At 28.2% G+C, this 20,554-nt stretch overlaps 1 protein-coding gene across 2 annotated transcripts in view; it reads right to left on the bottom strand.

Moving 5' to 3' along the window:
* Positions 1-5,728: 5,728 nt before the first annotated feature.
* LOC107436492 (colorectal mutant cancer protein) overlaps positions 5,729-20,554 on the bottom strand; it is an 82,925-nt gene continuing 68,099 nt past the window's right edge. For both annotated transcript variants that reach the window (XM_043042916.3, XM_043042917.3), the window contains 8 exons: positions 19,660-19,893; positions 16,541-16,925; positions 13,875-14,067; positions 13,114-13,354; positions 10,825-10,992; positions 9,110-9,300; positions 8,404-8,506; positions 5,729-6,599 (listed from right to left, as the gene is read on the bottom strand). In XM_043042916.3, the coding sequence (XP_042898850.2) occupies positions 6,510-6,599; positions 8,404-8,506; positions 9,110-9,300; positions 10,825-10,992; positions 13,114-13,354; positions 13,875-14,067; positions 16,541-16,925; positions 19,660-19,893 (1,605 nt within the window). In that variant the 3' untranslated portion in view covers positions 5,729-6,509. The remainder of the gene's footprint in view (positions 6,600-8,403; positions 8,507-9,109; positions 9,301-10,824; positions 10,993-13,113; positions 13,355-13,874; positions 14,068-16,540; positions 16,926-19,659; positions 19,894-20,554) is intronic.

Here is a 20,554-nt window from a genome sequence, read left to right as displayed (position 1 = left end):
GATATGTTCCTGATCAGCATCACAATGCATCCAACTTTTAATTTGAGCTGATGAGGTGGCAGTCCCGGGAGATTTATGGAGTTTAAATATTCAATAGAATACCTTAAAGTAGCTTCTTCTTCTCTCCCGTCTGATTTATCTACTCCATATAGTGTGGCCTTATCAATACTATAACTTATAACCTCTTCACCTGGCACACGTGATAAAATATTTTCATTAACTTTGTTAACTTCATCATTTTGCGGTGATAATATGATGTGATTAATGAAGTTAGTATTAAGACAATCGATTTTTTCAAAAAACCAAGAAATGATATCTTTACAATAAAGATCAGGAGTGCTTGCATCAAGATGTAAAAGTTCTCCATTGCCAATTGTCCACAACCAATTGGCAAATTCTTGGTTACCAGCTTTAACTCTCATATTAATTGTCAAATGGAGGATTTCAAAAAATGGCCAAAGAAAAGAGTATTTTATAGTTTCATTAATAACCTGCATATGTGTAGCTTTTTTAACGACAGGTAACACTTGTCGAAAATCTCCACCTAAAATGATTATCTTACCACCAAATGGTATCTCATTAGCTAGAAGATCGCGAAAAGCTCTATCGATCATTTCTATTGCTTTTCTGGGAATCATACTTGCTTCGTCCCATATAATAACGTCAACATTTTTTAAGCGAATCTTATCACATTTTTTTAAAATACAAATCCCATCGTCACTTAGATCAATAGAATGTAAGGTTCGCATAAGTCTAATTTTATTATAGCAGAGAATAGTTTAACTTTCATAAAAATAGGTGGCAACATTCAGAGATGTAAATAGAACGCTTCGCAAACGCATATATTTCGCTGTTATTATTTTTCATTAAATACTTTTATAAAATATCTCTTCGCTTATTTACTGTATTGCATATTAATTAAATTCCTTGTCATTCAACTTTATCTTATATGCCGGAACCAGATTAAACTTACGAATTAACGTTTTAGAAAACAAATAATCAGATTAATCAATATATCAATACGAAATAAGTTGAGATGTTGTAAAACTGAAGAATGAAATTCTAACTATTTTGTGATTGGTTGCATCTCTGAAAAAGAAAATTCAGACTTGTAAATCGCTTTTCTAAGCTTGCCGTTTTCAGACATGTGATTGGCTGTTGTGAACGGCGGTTATTCTTCATTATTAACTGCAAAATCGTGCTTTAAAACTAAAATAAATAAAAATTTAAAATTATGTAAAAGATTTGAATGCCCTAAATGTCTTCCCTGAAAGATTCTGAATGAATTGATTCCTTAATCTTAGATTTTCATCACGTAGTTAAAAAGTTTTTCAGGGGACAAAATTAACTGCAAAAACTTTTTTTTAGAATAGAGAGAAAATAAAAATCAATTCATTCAAATGTAAGATATAGTGCATGACACACACTATCCATTATCGTTTGCACTATCATTGATCAAAGGACAATCAAGTATTTAGTGCAATATGCAAATTTTCGTTACTTGGCTGCTGGAGGCATGTAAACTGTCGAATTTTCCTCATGTGGAACAAAATACGCGTTAATACAATTAGTCTTTAAATTTTTTAAAATTTTTTTTACAAAATTTGAAAAACTCTTAACAGCATTTGTATATCAAGCAGGGCCCGAAAAAACTTAGAAATTTTACCCGTCCCCGAGGACGGCTTGTCCAACAATGTACCCGTCCTCCTTTGAAACTAACCCGTCACTTCTAAATAAATAAAAATATTATTTTTTCTTATTTATTACAAACATTTATATAAATTACACAATGAATTAGTAGCTACTAGGATTACATTATACAGTAATAAAAGAAATACTAGATTACTAATAGTAAAACCTAGTATTTCTTATATGAAATAATTTAAATGACAAAGGTCAAGTTATCTGGAATGTCAATTTATCCGAGGGTACTGCGTTTTTTAAATGAATCAAATATGACGTTTGCCAGTTCCACAATCAAGCCTATGATTTACAGAGGTTTCTGCACAGAAATTTGAAAGGGGTTTTCCATTTATGTGGATGTTCATAATTGCGTTTAATGCTTACGTAATGTATTTTTTTGTAAGTTCATTGCTGAAAAGTCCCTTTCAACAGCTGCAGTACTCCCAGACGGAAAAAACATCAATTCCACCATGTGCAGTATGTTGCTGTACGGGATTTCTAGAATAGAGGGTCATTTTAGAAGTGAGGTGCTGGCCTCTTGTAAGATAACAAATATTGAAAGTATATCACGAATATTAACGGGAAAAAGGCCGTTCATGCGGATGTCTGATTCGAGAAATTCGTTGTCCGCCGGAAATTTTTGACCGCCAAGGACGGACGGTTTTTCGAGCCCTGATATCAAGTATCTACACAGCGTTCAAATGCAGAGTTCAATTATGCCTTATACATGCTATGTTAGTCCTTTATACTCTTGCAGGTCTCTAATTCTTGGATAAGCTGGGAAAAGATAAATTACAAATCATATTTTTTAAATGAAGGATACAAATACGGTTTAATTAGTTTAAATTTATTTACATGTTTTTCAAGGATTTGGCAGCTATAACAAATGCTGCTGCATTCAGGGTTTGGCATTGAAAAAGCACTCATTTACACATTTTGAAAATAAGTAGGGGTAAAAAAAAAAAAAAAACAAGAAAGTATTTAAAAATAAATTAACTTCTATTTCAGCAACACTTAAGAAACTTATATACTAAGCAGAGGTATTCTGAACTTCTTACATTTAAAACAATCTCTGAAACATTCTTTAATATTTTAAATATATTTCACACACATTTGGTTTTGATTCATTATTGAAAAATGAAATAAAATATTATATAAATACATTGCAGTATTAAAAAGTAAAAAATACATGGGATAGTAAAAAGTTTTGGAACAAAATACTTAACGTTAGAAGAATTTTTAAAATAAATGCCATATTAACAGTTTAAGTAAAAATGAAAAAATAAAAATAAAAAAAGGCTTCAAGGCAGTTTTGAGGAAACAAATATAAAAATCTAATAAAAATCAACGATATATATAAAACAAGTAAATGGAGTTTTGAGAACTCAATAAATATATCATACACACATTTGAGAATTATGGATTAATGTACAAATAGCTAACATTATGAAACCTCTTTAAAAATAAGAAAAATATTTTAAGAAAAGTTATATAAATAAAAATTTTTCAAATAAATATTATAATTTAAAACACAGTAAGCAATTATTCATTTAATTCTGTGCTTAAACAATTGATATTGATACGTAGGAAATAATTGCGAATCTATTTGAAGTTGAACTTATTTATTATAAATATTATTGCAAAAGTAGATATCAATTACAACTTCACATTTAACTTACAGAGTAGTTAACAAACTGTATTGCGTTAAGTATGCAATGAAATACATTTCTATGATAAGTGTTTGTTTTTTTTAAAAATAAATATTAGATATAAGACATTCTTTTTCATTTCTAAATATGAAATAAATAAATTTCCTGAATAAATAACTTTTAATGAAAAAATAGAACTTAGGGTAAATAAAACTATATAGCACACACATTAAGTAACAATGTGAAGTCATTTTAGTTTGTAATATTCTTTGGCACAGTATTTGGATGTTTCTCCTCTATGTTTAGAAAGGTATTTTTTGAACTAAGAATATTTAAGAACGAATCTTTATCGAAATTCTATTTCAAAATAACATTTCAAGAAAGATAACTAATAGTCTAAATTTATTTCAATAACATTTTAAAGGAACAAAAAAAAAAAAATTATTCTAAGCACTCAGCATGACTTTCTTCATGCTGTTGTGAAGTTTAAAAACAAATGGAATCATTTCAAATATTTTCTGTATCTATCAAAATTAGATAAAAGGTTATTTTATAAAAATTAATCAATCATATACAAAAAGTTATATGGAATTAAATTTATTTATTGTAATATTTCATTTAACTGTCGAGATACTTGGGAAAATTTGAGTAAATATTTTCCTGGTGGATTGTTGAGTGAGAAAGCAACCTACAAACTGAGTTATGGATCAATAGTGGAAGGTCATAGCCCTATGAAATTACAAACAAAAATAGCTTCATAATTGCTTTTTGATAAAATGGCTATTAAAGAACCATTCATCTATTGATATTGCAAAGGAACAGTAGTAATTTTCCTTATATAAAAAGTTTAATTTTGTTAATGCTAATAAATCGTTATCAACATTACATGTTTTAAATTTTGATTTTTTATGAATATTTATACCCAACAAAAAAAAAAAAAAAAAAAAAAAAAATAAATTCTTCCTTTTAATAAATAATGTAGAAGAAAAAAAGTACTTATATCAAGTTATTTAGTAATCTTAGAATGAACACACATTATTAAATGCTAACTAATATTTCCTGTTCAGGTAAAGTTAAAACTAGAGATAAAGAAATAACTTACCCAAAAACATAACTTTTACTTATTTTATGTTTATGTCAACGAAAGAGACTTTTATGTAAGAAAACAGGATCATACCAAGTGATTTATCTGTCCAAAGAGAAACAAAGATTGGGCATCAGTCTTTTTTATCCATTTAGAAATATTTGAAAAAAATAATTACGCTTTTGAATTTGATTATTATTTGGTTTAAAATAAATTTCTTAAAGAAGCTTAATAAACAAATTATTTCAATAATGCGTAATAAATATTTTCAGTACATAAATTGAGTAAGCATAAAGCAGGAACAGTTTTACTAAAACTCAAAGTTAGCAGAGCAATAGTAAAAATGTTATTACTTTAAGTTTCTTATTTCCTAGAATTTGTTTTATGGCACCTTTGTGAAATCTCCAAGACTTATATAACTCTAAATTCAATTTCATAATAATACCATCAATATACATGGGATTGCAAGGAAAAAAATGAAAAGAAGTTACATTTTTTTTATACAACTACTTATTTAAAAACATGTTAAAAAAATAACACAAGATTAAAAAAAAAAAAAATATTTTCTTAGTAAAATATCATTCTCCTTATTTTACTTCTAATGGTGCAAAATATTTGATATAATTTTGAATCAAAACTTTCAAAAATAGAGTCTGAGCATTTTTTTAAAAATAAATTATAAGGATATATTACTATCTTTGGATAAATAAATCTTAAAAAATTGTATTTGAAACAAGTTACTGCTTTTGAAAAAGGTAGGTCCAAGATTTTTTACTTACAATAATACTACCAAAATTTTTTTTAACATAGCAGCTTAACTATTTTTGAGAAGAAAAAAAAGTGCCTTGGAGCAAGAAAATTTGGTATTTAGAGCAAATAATTTTTATACTTGGAGCAGCATAGTGTTTGCAAAACTACATTTTTGATCAGAGAATAATAATTTACATTTAAAAACATAGTTAACAGAACTTTGGGAAAATTAGATGAGGATTCCAGCATTAATCTATGTCGTTTTCCTAGTTTTTTTTTCTTAAAATTACGATATTTTTAACTATTTTACAAAGTTACTACAACATGCAAACTTAAGAAACCTATTTGTTAACGATTTATTACAAAAAACAAACAAACTTTACAGTGTGTTTCATTTCATTATAATTCCACGCTGCTTTACGAGTTTTTTAAATTCTGATGTTTGAATACAAAGACTCGGGCATTTTGAATTTCAGGTCTTTTTAACGTATTTGCGACGATTATATTGTGAATCTCTCATTTATGAATCGTTATAATAGTCTTTTTTGCATAGTTTTTCCAATTTTGATTTTTATAATTTGATCTCATAATTGCGCTCAAATTCAGCACAAAATTATGCTGAAGATGCACCTTTTGCTCAATGAATCTCATTAGAGCAGTTTGACCCCATTTTTTCGAAGGTAAAAAAAAATCAAAATTTGGAAGAAGAAATTTCATTTTGGGTGGAGCTACTCCAACCCTGAAACTATAATTCATATCGGTTTTCAATACTTAGAACCATATTTTCACAACCAAATTTTACTATGTTAAAAATAATTTTTTGGGGAAGAAAAAACTTCCCCTCTTTTTAAAATACTATTTCTTCTTTCATTTAAGTATCGACTCACATATTACTAATATTAACATTTACTGAGAACAACATAAATTTTATATATGAAATTTATCTTTAAAAAACGTAATAAGATTGAACACGAAAAATAAAAGGAGTCTGAACTTGGACCTGAAAGGAATTCATTTTTCCATTACTTAAAGCATCATTTGAAGCAAAATAAACCAGAATAAATTTCTTTTAAAAATTATGATTTTTTAGAATCCATCCCATTTTCTTTCTAAATGAATCGATTAAAAAAATATTTACAGTAATAAACATAATGAGTATCACATTTGGTAAAACATATTGGTTCAGGACAAAACATAACAAATGGGAAGACTGAACGAAAGGTAGAATCACATTGAGGAAATGCAGTATTGCAACAGTTGGATGGTCAGTGTAGTGCCACCTAAACTTGGCAGTTTGTGTAAATATTCAAGAGGCTTCAGTATAAAGCCTCACAATGAGAAGTTCACATAGGAAGATCAGAATTAGAAGTTTGTAGAACACGATGACCAGTTTCATTTTCTAACATCGCTATTCTTTGCTTTAACATTCTTACCTACAAAAATATTATTCAAGTTTAAAGATTCTACAAGATTAGATATTGAAATTTCTTTTTCAAAAAACAATTTAGAATTCAATTAACAACAGTTATACTAATAAAAATTGCATCACATAATAGTGTAGTACACTTTTCACAATACTTGCTTTTTTTTACCACTACTCATTTGGAAGACTACAGCAAAAAATGTCTCATTTGAGAGACTATAGCAAAGGATAACTTTTCACAACTTATTTGGGAGATCATAGAAAATCTTTTTAAATTTAAGATACCAGAGCGAAAGGTATCTTTTTTCACAACCTGTTTGTGAGACTGTCAATCTAACGATGGATTTAACATGCATTATCAGTTTAGTACAGAATTAACAGATATCCCCCCAGTAAGGGCTTCTAAAACTTTCTGATAAACCAATGCCATAAACAAGATATTCTGTAATCACTGCCCTAAATGTATAATTTTAGAACTCTTATTAAAAATGCAGTCAACAGGATTAATAATATTGGAAGAAGGAGGAGAGTTACTACAATCTGAAAAATCACTGTCAAAGTTAATTATTTTAAAGGTGAAGTAATTAGTCGGATGAAATTGAAAAGGTCTTAAGTTAATAAATAAAATAAACAAAATAGCAATTGTCACTATTTGAAAAAAAAATATTAGAATAAATTTCCATTGATTTAAGTCTAACATTAATCAGTGCATTTATTTATGTGAATTATGCAGTTAAATATTCATTTACTTACCCTCCAACTACGATGGAATTTCTGCAGATTAAGAAAATATTTTTCCAGGTGGTTATTTTAATGAGTTAGCTATTTTATAAGTTATTTTGTTCCCCTCTATGCAAAAAGCATTTAATAAAATATTTAAAAGATCAGACAGACATATATTTTTGATTTCTGATATAAATTTTCTTAAAATTCTGTATAAGTGATATTTAAAAGACACTCTATATATGTACCGTACTATAGATTGATATTACATGGTTAAGATACAGAATGTTAAATCAAGGTTTTTGAAATCCCCACTTGAAATATAAAATTTTAGGATTGGGTCATACTACAGTTAGTAATTATACAGTTAGTAATTATTTTTAAAAGTGATGGTATAAAATTAAAGAAAAAAAAGAAATCTGAAATTAATAAATTTCAAAACACAAAAAATTCGGTATTTGACTTCCTCTGCTTATGACTAATGTGCCAGAATCTGGAAATTTTTTATATATTGTTTTGGTATGCTAAGTGTCAGATTTATAAGGTTTAAGCAGAAGCCAATAAGCTAACAGCTACCCAAAAACATATATGATACAAAGGAGTTTCATTTCAGTTGGAATACAAAAAGAAAGAAATGATGTATAAATATATTTAAAGTACTTATATTTAAACATAATTATTTCTTGAAAATTAAATAAAACAATGAAGATATTACAACGGAGAAAAAATAAACATTAAACCTAAATTAAAGAAATATTAATGTTTCATTGAGATAATAAGTTAATTAATATTATTTTCAAAAATATCTGAGATATAGGAAATATGGTGTTAGTAATTAAATTGCAATACATCATAACTGCACTAAACACAAGGTGTGTTTTTATGTCTTCAAGAAACATAAAATTATTTTTAAAGTACTTTTAATTTTAGAAGCAATTTAACATACCCTTTTAAACAAAAATTTAATAAATTTAAACAAACTACAGCCAATTGTTGACATTTCAAAGATGCATGATGATAAATAATTAACATAGTTTAAAGCTACTGAAATCAAATTTTAAAAAAAAGTATTAATTGTAGAAAATACAAACCTGAGCATTATGTCTTTCAGTTAGAGAACTCATTTGCATTTCTAGTTTTTTAACTTTAGTTTGTTGTTTTTTCTTTGCCTTTTCAAAGGCAATCACCAAGGCACTGAAAAAGAAGTATCTTTATCAATTAGAGGACAAAGAAAGACGGATTAAATATTAACTTGAATAAGGAAATGAATAACAGAACAAATATTTCAGATAACACTTTACCTGGTTTTTTGATTAAAATTTTTTTAATCAAGTGTCAAAAAGCTATCGTGAAAAATAGAAATTTAATTTGCAACTTTCTGGGAGATATAGGACTTAATAAAACAAATAACAACTAAATATTTATTCAGATATTAAACAAATTACAGTTATCTTGTCTACTAATCTTACACATTCTTCCTAATTTAAAAACATGTTGTGATATTTGGTAAGTAACAAATACTAATTTATTTTACCAAACCCTTAAACAAGGGTTTTTAAAAAGCAGTACTTTGTAAACAGATTCTTTATGTTTCTCGACATTTCCAAGCTAAAAAACAACTTACCTCATTTAATACTTTGCTAGTTTGTTGTATTAGGTATTATTTTTTCAAACAAGTCTTTATAGTTAAAGCTATAAAATTTTATCAAACAAACTTCCATTGTAATTTATTTCCAGTTGCACTAATATCTAATGTATATTTTAAGGGAAAAGTAAAAACAAGCTTCAAGTTCTTACCTATTAGTACGCTTTAAATCATTAACAAATTCAACAGATTGTTGGGCACTCATTTCTGAGTTTTTAGTTACTTTCTCCATTGTCTGCACTAATTCTTGAATTCTAGCTTTCAATTTATTTACTTTTTCAGCAGATTCATTCAGTTTCTCACTATCACTTGCACTCAGAACACCTTTATGATTTGATGAACACTAAAAACGAAAATAGGGCATAAATTTAGATATTTAAAAAAAAAAATAACATTGTGTAATGTATATCATTATTATTAGATATTAATTGAAGAAACTACTAACATACGAAGGCATTTAACATATACCTTAAAAAAATTCCATCATATACATGGATATCTGAACTCAGATATCTAATTTATATATATATATACCAAATTTATATATATATAATTTATGCCTATATTAATATATATATATACCAGCTGATATCAAAATCATTGACTGTCTATCTAAGACATTGTCTATGTTAACAACTCAACATTTTTAGAAATCACTATGCTAGAGTTGTTCAAATATTATCTAAGCATGCATTTGATTAGTTTGGACTCCTTATTTGTAACCAGCAATACGTTAATCAAAACCGGATGTAACATAAGAGTGTTTGCGTAAACATAAGATTTTTTTTCTAAGTGTAATTCCCACCTCATCAAATTTAATTATTTTACAACAAACCTGCAATTTTTTCTTATTTTAGTAAAAGTAATTTAAACACTAACACAAAAATTGGATCAATTCCATGACACTTTTCAAAAGTTAAAAAAGTGTGGAGCCTGCTGCTCCATACTTCATTAACTTTTGAAAAGTTAATCGCTTAACGGTTATTAATGATTTTTCTGTTGATTCAATTCATAATTTACATGTGACATAATTATTTTTTATTTAATAATGATTATTTTATCAATATTTCTATCATAAAATTTAACTCCAATTATATGACCATTCCTTGGAAGTCATCATTGTTTAGAGGTGGTTGTTATAGAAAGTTTGACTTTACACCAATATATAATTTCAGAAAGCATACTTTCAATCGACAAAAAAAAAAAGGCTTACCAGACTTCAAGTTTTAGAGCAAACTAAAATTGACGATTGCTTAATTTGTTTGGATACTAAGTATGCTATGTCAGAACCCTATCTACGTATATCTTAGACATGATAAGCATAGGTGTAGTGTGAGGGAGCGGTACTGTTTTTTTTCCTTTTTTTGTGTCAGAAAATGCTTGTTTGATTAAAATTTTAAACATGTATATATATTTCATATTTATATGCAGATTTTTTGCAAATAAATATGCATACTTTAAGCTTTTGGAAAACAATGTGCGCCCTGCTTACACCAATTTTATGGCTAATTATCGGCTTCATTTGAATAGAGCAAAAGGGCATATTGATAGTGTAATAATCCAGATGATAGATAAAAATCCAGAATCAATTTAACCTCTTTGAGTAAGATTTAATAATAAAAAAATAAGCATGAAATAACCATTTAATTTTTATTTAAAAAATAAAACTATTTATTTTATAGTTCTTACCTGTTGTTTATTAAAATCATACTATAGATATGGGTATAATTTTAATTCGTGTAAAATATCAAAAACCTAGTTAGATGAAAAATGAGCTATACTCGACATTTCACTTGAAGTGTTATTAAAAAAAATATCAATCATGAGACATGAAATACTAATCACAACAAAGGACAAATTTACATACTTGTAACCTTTCTACCATTTCAGACTGTTCTTGTAGTTCACTTTTAAAATTTTCAATTTGCACTTTATATGCTTGCTCCTGAGCTTCTCTACTACTGAGTTGAAGTTCTAACGAAGTTTTTTCTTTTTCTAGGAGGTAAACTTGAGCTTTCAATTCAGCTTTTTCTTCCTAAAATTTTTTGTTAACAATTTACATCAAAGCAATGCATATAATATTGGTAGGACAGAGATAATTATATGAAAACAAAACAATGCTTTTGTGTATATATAAACACAGAATTTAAAGCGCTAACTACTAATGCTTTACAAAAATATTCTACTGAATGGTATTGTATTTTTACAAGATTTATTATTTATTGTAAATAACTTTATAAATAATTAACACAACGTTGTTATATATAGAGTCGAACCTCATTAACACAAAACTGCGTAATGTGAAATATTGCTTTGCATAAAATACATGTTTGACATGAAATTTTACAGCTGATTATCGCTTAACATGAAAGGAAACGGGACACAGCACAAATAAGAAACATGCGAATAAAATTTCGATCATTCATTTTTTGAGGAATGCTATTTCTATTTTCTTCCTTTGTCAGAAGTAGCAGATAAGCAAATAAATAAAATAGTGTAATCAAGTATTTAAAACTTTTAAGCTTATTTTAATTTGTTTGGTTCATAATAGTATTCTTTGCACACATTAATCTAGTACATAAGATGTATTAATTATGCGTAATAAACTGTTTTCATGATCTATTGGATAAAACAAAATTCGTTTAAGATGAAGTAGTTATGATAGTCCTGTTGATTTCGCATTAACAAGGTCCAACTATATATATATATAACATTTCGATATTAATAATGAAAAATATAAAATCTGAATTTTTTTTATAAAACCATATATGCATAATTTTTCAAAAAGTTGATATTTAAAATAGAAAAAAATTTAAGATACAGGTGTTAACAAATTTAATAGATGCTTTTGTTTTTTACCCAAAATGAAATTGCTACCCTTACAGTTTTCAAAATTTATACTCTGCATAGTGCAAATATAGACTAATTTCAGACCATTAATGTCTGAATGTTGAGTTTAGTATCAGTAGTTATAAATTTTGAATTTATTAACTGGAGTTTTCTGCACTTGTTTAAACAACTATCCAGTTGTTTAACCATCCACTATTTGATGAAAATACTCAAATATTTTCACAAACTTAATTAAAATGAAGAATAATTTCATAATTAAAATAATAGTTTCATAAACTAAACAAATTATTGATGTATATGTTATAACTTAATTAAAAATCAACAGTAATTAAAATAAGAAATATTGTCATTGTAAAGAATAAATTTTTGTGAGTTTGCTGCATTTTGATTAGGTAATAAATTATTCATTCACACCAAGTTAAAAAATTAGCTATAAAGTTCATCCTCAGATGGCACTGCTGAATGTTAAAGATGTAATTAATGTTTTCTGCTACATGTTAAAGCACTCCAACTGAAATGTTTGCAGAGGCATCTACTAATTTTGTGTTGTTAGCTTGCAACACATTGCTGCTGCAAATATTGATTATTTTGCAAATCTCTAGTCTTTAAAACTTGGTAAGGAGAAATACGACGCACGGTGGCTGAGTGGTAGCGCTTCCGTGCCATAGGTCCTGGGTCCGATCCCTGGGCCAGGCAAGGTTGACTCAGTCTTTCATCCCTTCAGAGGGTCGATAAATGAGTATCAAGCATGCTTGGGAACTAAACACAGGGGGTTTTTGCGTTCGGCTGACCACCTGACCCGAACATCAGCTCCTGCACCCCTAAGTCCAAGATCAAGAAAACTGAGATGGGCACAGTAGGCCTTGGCCCTTTATGGGTCGCGTAGGAGAAATACTTGAGTTTACTAAGTAGAAACAGCAAACTGTATATACATATATTTTTTTTATCTCCTTTCATTTTTCTTAAAATTGATTTTTTAAAATTTGTCATTATTGGGGCACCCAGTATTTTTGCTAGACAACACTCGTACTTACGACATTGTTCAATAAAATTATCCTACTAAATCAAAGTCTTTAACAATGCATAAATGATACAATTTTGGATTCTGGATAATTTTATTTCCGTAAGAAGGATGTTTGTTTGTTTGTCCTATCAGACAAAAAAAAAAAAAAAACACTAAGCAAATTCTAAGAATTGAATTTAGCACCTGCAAACTGAGATATTATATGCTACCTAAGTAGACTTATTCAACAAAGAGATTGGGTACAAAATATTTATTTTCGATAGTCAATCAAATAACACTAACTTTCATGGCCATCAATTCCTGCATGAGGACGGCGTTTTCCAAATCCAGCTTTTGAGCATCTATTATTGTTGGTGGATCTTTGTTAATGGGATCAATGTGGATACTCTCCAGCTCAACTACAGTGGTCCGCACAGCAGACCTGTCATTCTTCAACTGAATGATATAGTCCCTGAGTCTACGCTCATCCACTTTAGTGAACTCTACACCACTATCACAGCTACTGGACACAGAACTAGAGGTACTACAACAAAAATATTCATCAATATTTCCATTAAAATAGTTAACAATCTAAAAATAACAATTTGTTCAGGTTGCTTGCTGCTATAATGAAACATATAATTTCAAAATCAGATAGATCACTTCAAAAATTAGTTTTCCACATATTACTATTGGATAGACAAAGATTTAAAATTTTGGCTCTGCATTAGTCTTACTTTCAGTGGAAGATTAAGTTTAGAACTATCTGGTTTTGCAGCAAACAATCAAATTTATTGGTTTTTAAAATGAAACTATGGTATCTGAATTTGAAAATAAATGATAAGCACACATGTAATTAATTACCTGTGAATGCATCTTTTCTTTTTTAAGGTCAAAATAAATCATAGGATTAGAAAATTATAAAAAAAAGATCTATTTTATTTAAATTAAATCATGTAACAATTAAAAAAAAAGAAAGCCTAACTGCGTTTTAGTAGTCTCATAATTTGAGTTTCAAAATGAAAAACAATTGAGAGTGGTTTGAGATATAAAATTTAAATAACCTTGTCGTGTGACTATGAGAAGAAAGATCTTCCCATGGGCTAAGATGACAAGCACCCATTCTAGACGAGATACCGTAACTTCGATCCAATTTCTGCAGAAAATGCTTGGCAACGTTTTCAGAAGCTTTCCTATTCTCCTGAGATTTGGTTAAAAGATCCATAATATTCTTTTGATTTTCATCTTCAGATTTGACTATAAAGAAATTGTTTTGAAAATTAATAAATAACTGACAACAAACTTTACATGAAAAAAGTTAAGTGATAATTGAGCTTCTGTAATATAAGAATGATAAATAAGTTGTGTAAGAGCCTTGCTATACACTTAGTTTCATTTAATAGAAAAAAAAGTTTTTTTTTATACACTTAGTTTCATTTAATAGAAAAAAAAGTTTTTTTTTTAAAGTATTCAACGAAACACTAATAACTATTTAAAATCATCTGAGATTAAATAAAAGGCAACAATAAAAATATTAAAAAGCAAACAAACCTGTAAAACTTTTTAGAAACTTACTATAATAATCCATCATAAAATATTATAAATCTCTAAGCAAAATGATTAAAAAGAAAATGTTTTTGAGTTTTTTTAATTTGTTTTTGTTTAAAACAATTAGGGTTTACAGTTAGCTAAAAAATTTTCTTGATTTTGTCGTGAAATAATCTGTCAATTGCTTTTATGCTCCTAAATCATAATCTAATCAGTATATGTATTCAATTATACACAAGAAAAAGGAGTTTTAACATTTATGACCTTTTCCTTCTTTAATTATATGAATTTAATTGATAATGAATTAGGAGAATAAAAACAGTTTAATATAAGAGGGTAAAGGCAATATCTGAAGAAAAAAAACAGACCCTTTATTTATAATGATTGACTTCCATTTATTCAGACACCTTCTTCCAGTTTAAAAACAATCACCATCTTAAGTTTTAAAATCTAGGCAAACTTTAGTAATCTACCCAACAGAAAATTCATACTGGACTTAGGAGATTTTTACAGACAGGTGATTTAAGAGTTAGCTTGACTTTCAGAACAAACAGCAAGCATCATAAGGGTTCCAAAACCACTACATAAAATCTTGATAAAAGAGTCTTGATTGTTGGAGTTATTCATAAACTCAAGGTTAGAGAAAAACATTAATTTAGTATCAAAAGAAAGACCAACATATACACAACATGTGAAAGAATTTGCTATACTCCCCTTAAAAAAGCCTTTGATAACAGGGGTTCACACTCAAAAGAGGAAGAAATAAACCATGGTGAGATATTTGTAATATTTTACAATACAACAATGTCGTTTTTATCATTAACACACCACAATTCAGCCCATGGATCAATGCTTAAATCATCACAGATTTCTACAATCTCATTGCAAGCCACGGAAAACTTTCATGCTACTTAAGCATTTTGTAGCATGCTACTTCCTGAGAATCAATACTTATTCTGAAGTTTTTTATTTGGGTAAACTACTGGAAAGGGTGTTGTTTATTGAGTTGCTAAGTCATTTAAATATATTTGACGGAAAGTAAAAAATTGCTACATTTTCATTGACTTACTAAATTTTATGAATTTAATAATTGAACACTTGCATAACTGGAAGCATGTAGAGTCCCTGGGGAAGATTTTACAAAGTGGTAATGAAAGAAAGATTCAAGTAGGAAGAATTTTCATAAAATCAAGTTACCTTTGCGAACATATAAAGGTATAATGATAATTATATCTTATACATATATGTTTGCATAATTTATCTGCTGTGGCAAATAGATCAATTGCTTCGAAAAATTCTAAAAATCCAAGCTTATTTAAAATAGAAACTAATGCATCCAGATAGAGAAAGATCCAACAAGTGATTGTTAGAAGATGTTACAAAATATCTAACCAAAATGAAAATTACAAATTCAATATTAAGAACAGAAAGGTTTAAGATAACATTATACTGCAAGCCAAGGTCCACAAAAGGCCTCAGTTAACATTATATATAGAAGATCTATAAATTAAAACACAAATGTTGTTACATACAACAAAAACAAAGAAAGATTTTCTTTAAAGACCATATAAGCTGGCAGCAAAGTACTTGCACCAGTCAATATCAAAATCAAGATATGTATTGATCAAGATTTACGCTAGAAACCATTCAATTTCAATTATATTTTCAATTTACTTTGCTTATACTTTTACATCAGTTGCTACTGTGATTTTATTTATTTTTCTGCAAATCATCAAAATAAACCAGGTTAAGCACCAAAAATTAAGATTCTTTAATATTGCCATATTTTTCTGGAAAAAAATAATAACTAAGATTTATCTAAATGAAAGCAAATATATGTAAATATATTGCAATGAAAGCTTATAAAAAAATAAGAATTGTCCAAAAGACTTTAATAATTGACCATAAAATTATTAAAAATAAATTTTAAAAAAACTGACCTTTACTGTTATTTAAATTCTTAATACCCAGGCTTTTACTGTACATGAACCCCCTTGTGCATAAAAAATTATATAGCCTATAATCAAGATATATCTTTCTCTCTTTATCAAAAAACATAGAAAGTAAAAGATTAATATCATAATCATCCTCACAATATTAAAACAACTTTGAACACACTATACAAAACTTCACCTTCAAATATTTCTTAATTCAAAAACAAAACATAATTTGTAAAAGTTACCTAGACCAACAGCCTTGCAATTTGCTCGCAAAAGATCTTGCTCAGCTTCCAACAAAGCAAGTAATACTTCGAATGTTTCAATAGCTTGATCACTGTAAGACAAAGCAAGTTGAAGGGCCGTATTATTCGATTCATATTTTCCTATCAAAACACTGAGTCGGTCACAATGTCCTTTGCTTTCATCAAGAGTTAGATTTAGGAGATCATTTTGGGACTTCAAATGCTCAATACGGCTATTTAACCTTTCCATTTCCACTTCAAACTCTTTAATCTTGTTTTCAGGAACCGGAGAACCAGTAGAAAATAAAGTCTGAAAAATTTCCTGAGCATGTGATTCTTCATGAACATTTTGGGCAAGATGTTCAGCCATTTTTGTAGTCGAGAGCTGAAAATAAGGCCAAATAGAGAGATTTAGTTAAATATTTCAGTCATAATTCAAACTGCCGAACTAATTTCCTTTCTTAAACAATGTATATCTATTTTTTTTAAATTTCCATACCACTGATAGTAGTTAACATTATGATAGTTAACACTGATAGTAGTTAACTTTATTCATTTAGTTTATACTATGCATTAATTATACAAATCACAAAAAATATGCTAAATATACAATTTTGGAAGAAAAACATTAAAACATAATAAATAGTTAACATTTTCACAGATTAATAATTTTGTAGAGACATCTTTATGTAATAAAAATAACTGTTCTAAACATAGGGTTTTGCTTAATGAATTGAATGGGCAGGACAAAAGACTTCTACAGGAGTTATATAAAGACTTCTAAATGGTGTTGCATAATGACTACTCTTTATATCTTTTTAGAATCTTAGTGAAAATGAATTTTTAAAAAAAAATTGCACATTAGGGGTTCAAAATATTATTAGAGAGTAAAAAGCAAAAGTTTGACCGATTTTTACTGAGGTCTATAAGAGCAAGGGAGGGATTAAAACTTATGTAAAACCGGTTTGCTTGAGGAAGGAATTTAGTGTTAGTTTCAAGCGAAAGACGAATGCATCCCAGTTCCCTTAGACAGATAAGTTTTTGATAACTTAAATTTCTTATTTACTCCTTTGAATAATAAGAGGTTTCAGTTGCCTTTTAAATACTAATTCGCAACCTCTAATGGGCATAGTTTTTGTACTTCATTTTGTATAAGGATTCTAAAACTATCTAATTAGAGCAGGCTAAACAGAACATACCATACTCACACACCGATCTTATTAAATTGTATTATAATTCATAAAATAATGCATTTTTTTAAACATTCTATAATAAATTATTATTTAAAATACTTTCCTTACTTAACAAATTTGTTTAGCCATACATTTAACACAACCAAAGAAAAACTATCAATCAAGCTAACTAGGCCAAATTTTTTATTTAAAGTATGAAGGTAGGAAAAAATATTCAGAAGTTGAACAATTCGTGACATTGCGAGGGTAAGAGAGAATGCAGCTCCGTGACAAAGAAAGACTTAGTTTTGTAAATGACTTTCATCTCATGCAATTTTTTAACTAGGCTTACTTTTCATTAACATGTAGCCTTAGATGTTGTTATAATTACAAAAGTAAGAACACCAAGTCCGCACATATATTTAAAATAATTTTATTATCATTAAATAAAATTTTCATCACATAAAACATTTTTGTAATTCAAATGAAATTTTCACTCCACACTAATTTTTTTTTATATGATGCAGCAACTATGAAGTGCAGTGTAAGACACGTTTTACTATCATATTTGTCTAATAGGAGTGCAGCATTACTAGCTTAAATTATTTTGGCACTTATCCCCTATCCATGGATTTTTATTTAGCTAACTACTTAAATCAATATAAAGTAAGTGTACAGCAAAATCTCGATTGACTCTTATATCTAAAGACAATTTGGAGTTTATGATGAAATATGATTTTTTTTACCAAATATGAGAATATTTCTAAAGTGACATAACTAAAATATGATCTGAAAGAGTATCAGCAATTAGACATGACGTAATATTATTTCAATAAATCAATTCAGGTATATCAGTCAGTATACTGACTATTCAAATATACCTGATCTGAAGATCTTTAAATTCCCATTGTCAAAATATGAATAAACTACAGTCTTTAAAATACATACGTGATTTGCAAATCACATCAGTAGAACTTTAAAAGTTAGAGTTTACTAACACTCATGGGTGCAAGTTGGAAAAAAGTCCAAGACTGAAAATTTTTTGACTGAAATACCTAACATACGCAATACCCCCTCGACATATGCCAACTATCTAAGAAAGCTTTACCATAATACATCCAGGGGTCTGTCTAGGCTTTTCTGAGAGGTACCTATTTTGTGAAAATTTAGACATAATTTGTGAAAAATTAAAAATTATATTTAAAAATCCAACACAAAAATATGGAAGAATATGGATTTATCATTTCATAAGGAATACAAAAATAAAATTTTAAGAAAAAGTATTTTGTGAAACTACCGTTTTTCCTAAAATTAAATTTGTGAAACTACCGTTTTTCCTAAAGTTGAATTTGTGAAGGTACCGCTAAACGGCAGTAAATTCGGTCTGGACAGACCCCTGACATCAAGTTTAAATACTGTAAAAAAAATATTTATTCATCTGTCTTTTGATAAAGTAAGAACAGGACATAAGAAAGTAGACCTAAAAAATATTTTTAAGGACAGAAGAAAAAAAAATTCCGATTTCAGTCTTTGAGTCAGTCTTGTTTCCATCTTACTTCCGTCCACGGACATTTTCGAAAGACGGAAATCCGTCCTGGGGACGGAAGACTTGCACCCATGCTAACACTACTTATTAGATTTTTCATCTCACAGTATAGCATTGAGAGAAAACCAAAGCTCAACTAAAAATTTGAAGATCGTGTCAAAATCTGCCAATAATACCTTCATGACTGATCAAAGTAATTCAATGACTATAAGGATGAATTTCAATCATAACAGGTAGATTCAGGCACAATTATTTCCGATAATCAAGATTCGACTGTAACTCAAAAAATAATTAACAGAGAAAGAATGAATTTTAAAAGAGCTATGAGTAGCAGGATAAAATATAGAATCATAAAAATAAATAAATAGATAACTGAACATGCTAAAAGAAATTATACTAACTCCTAAACTTGATATTTCAGAGCCTAATATGTGACGGTCACCGCTCTCCACTTTTTTCAGCCTCACCCGTTCAGCCATTTTTGCTATAGGAACATCTTCTCGAGAGGTGGGAGTTCTCTCTCCTGTTGTAGGATTGATATGTGGGCTTTTACTTCTAGTCGGAGAACTACCGGTTTGAGAGCCCTGCGAGCTTTGAGATTGTAGACTAGCAAGTTTTGACTGCATTTCACGAACCTGAAAATTAAAGTGTTATTTAATACAGGCTTCAACTTGAGTATTTAAATAAAAATTCAGTCAATTTTTAAAACATATCTATTTAGAAACTACTAAATATATATAGAGAAGCCCCTAATAGCATCATAATCGGGTAGCAAGGGCACCACAGGAAACAAAAATAGCGGGTAACCAGAAGAAACTGAAAATAAAATGAGTGGGAAACGTGTTCACCCACGTGTAGTTTAAATATACAACAGAATCTTTTGTTCTATGTCTAAATCCCTGAAATAATAGGAATGAATGGTAAAGAAAAAAATAGTACAAACATACTTCATAAAAGTGTTCAGGAATCTTTTTTTTATTTTTAAAAAGTCACACTTTTTTGATTCTTGCTTTGAAAGCACGTTTTTTAATATGAAATTGTACTTTCCTTTTCATAAACTTCTCTGCTAGTTGTGCATTGTCAACTTGTTCCTCTAAATTGTGAAGCATTTAATGTACAAAAGTGAGCTCGTCCACTAGGGTCGTCTAGGTCTATTATCAATCACGATGTTCAATACAATTTTTGATATATTCTCGTAAATAATCAGGGTACATACTTTATCTCAGTATATATACTTTATATGTATATATACTGAGTATAACTATATGAAATATAATATCGAAAGCACAGAGGTGA

This window comes from Parasteatoda tepidariorum, chromosome 7, assembly GCF_982258835.1.
Source record: "Parasteatoda tepidariorum strain Cologne lab strain chromosome 7, Ptep-v5.0, whole genome shotgun sequence".
NCBI lineage: Eukaryota > Metazoa > Arthropoda > Arachnida > Araneae > Theridiidae > Parasteatoda > Parasteatoda tepidariorum.
This window is presented reverse-complemented; position numbering and strand designations above follow the sequence as displayed.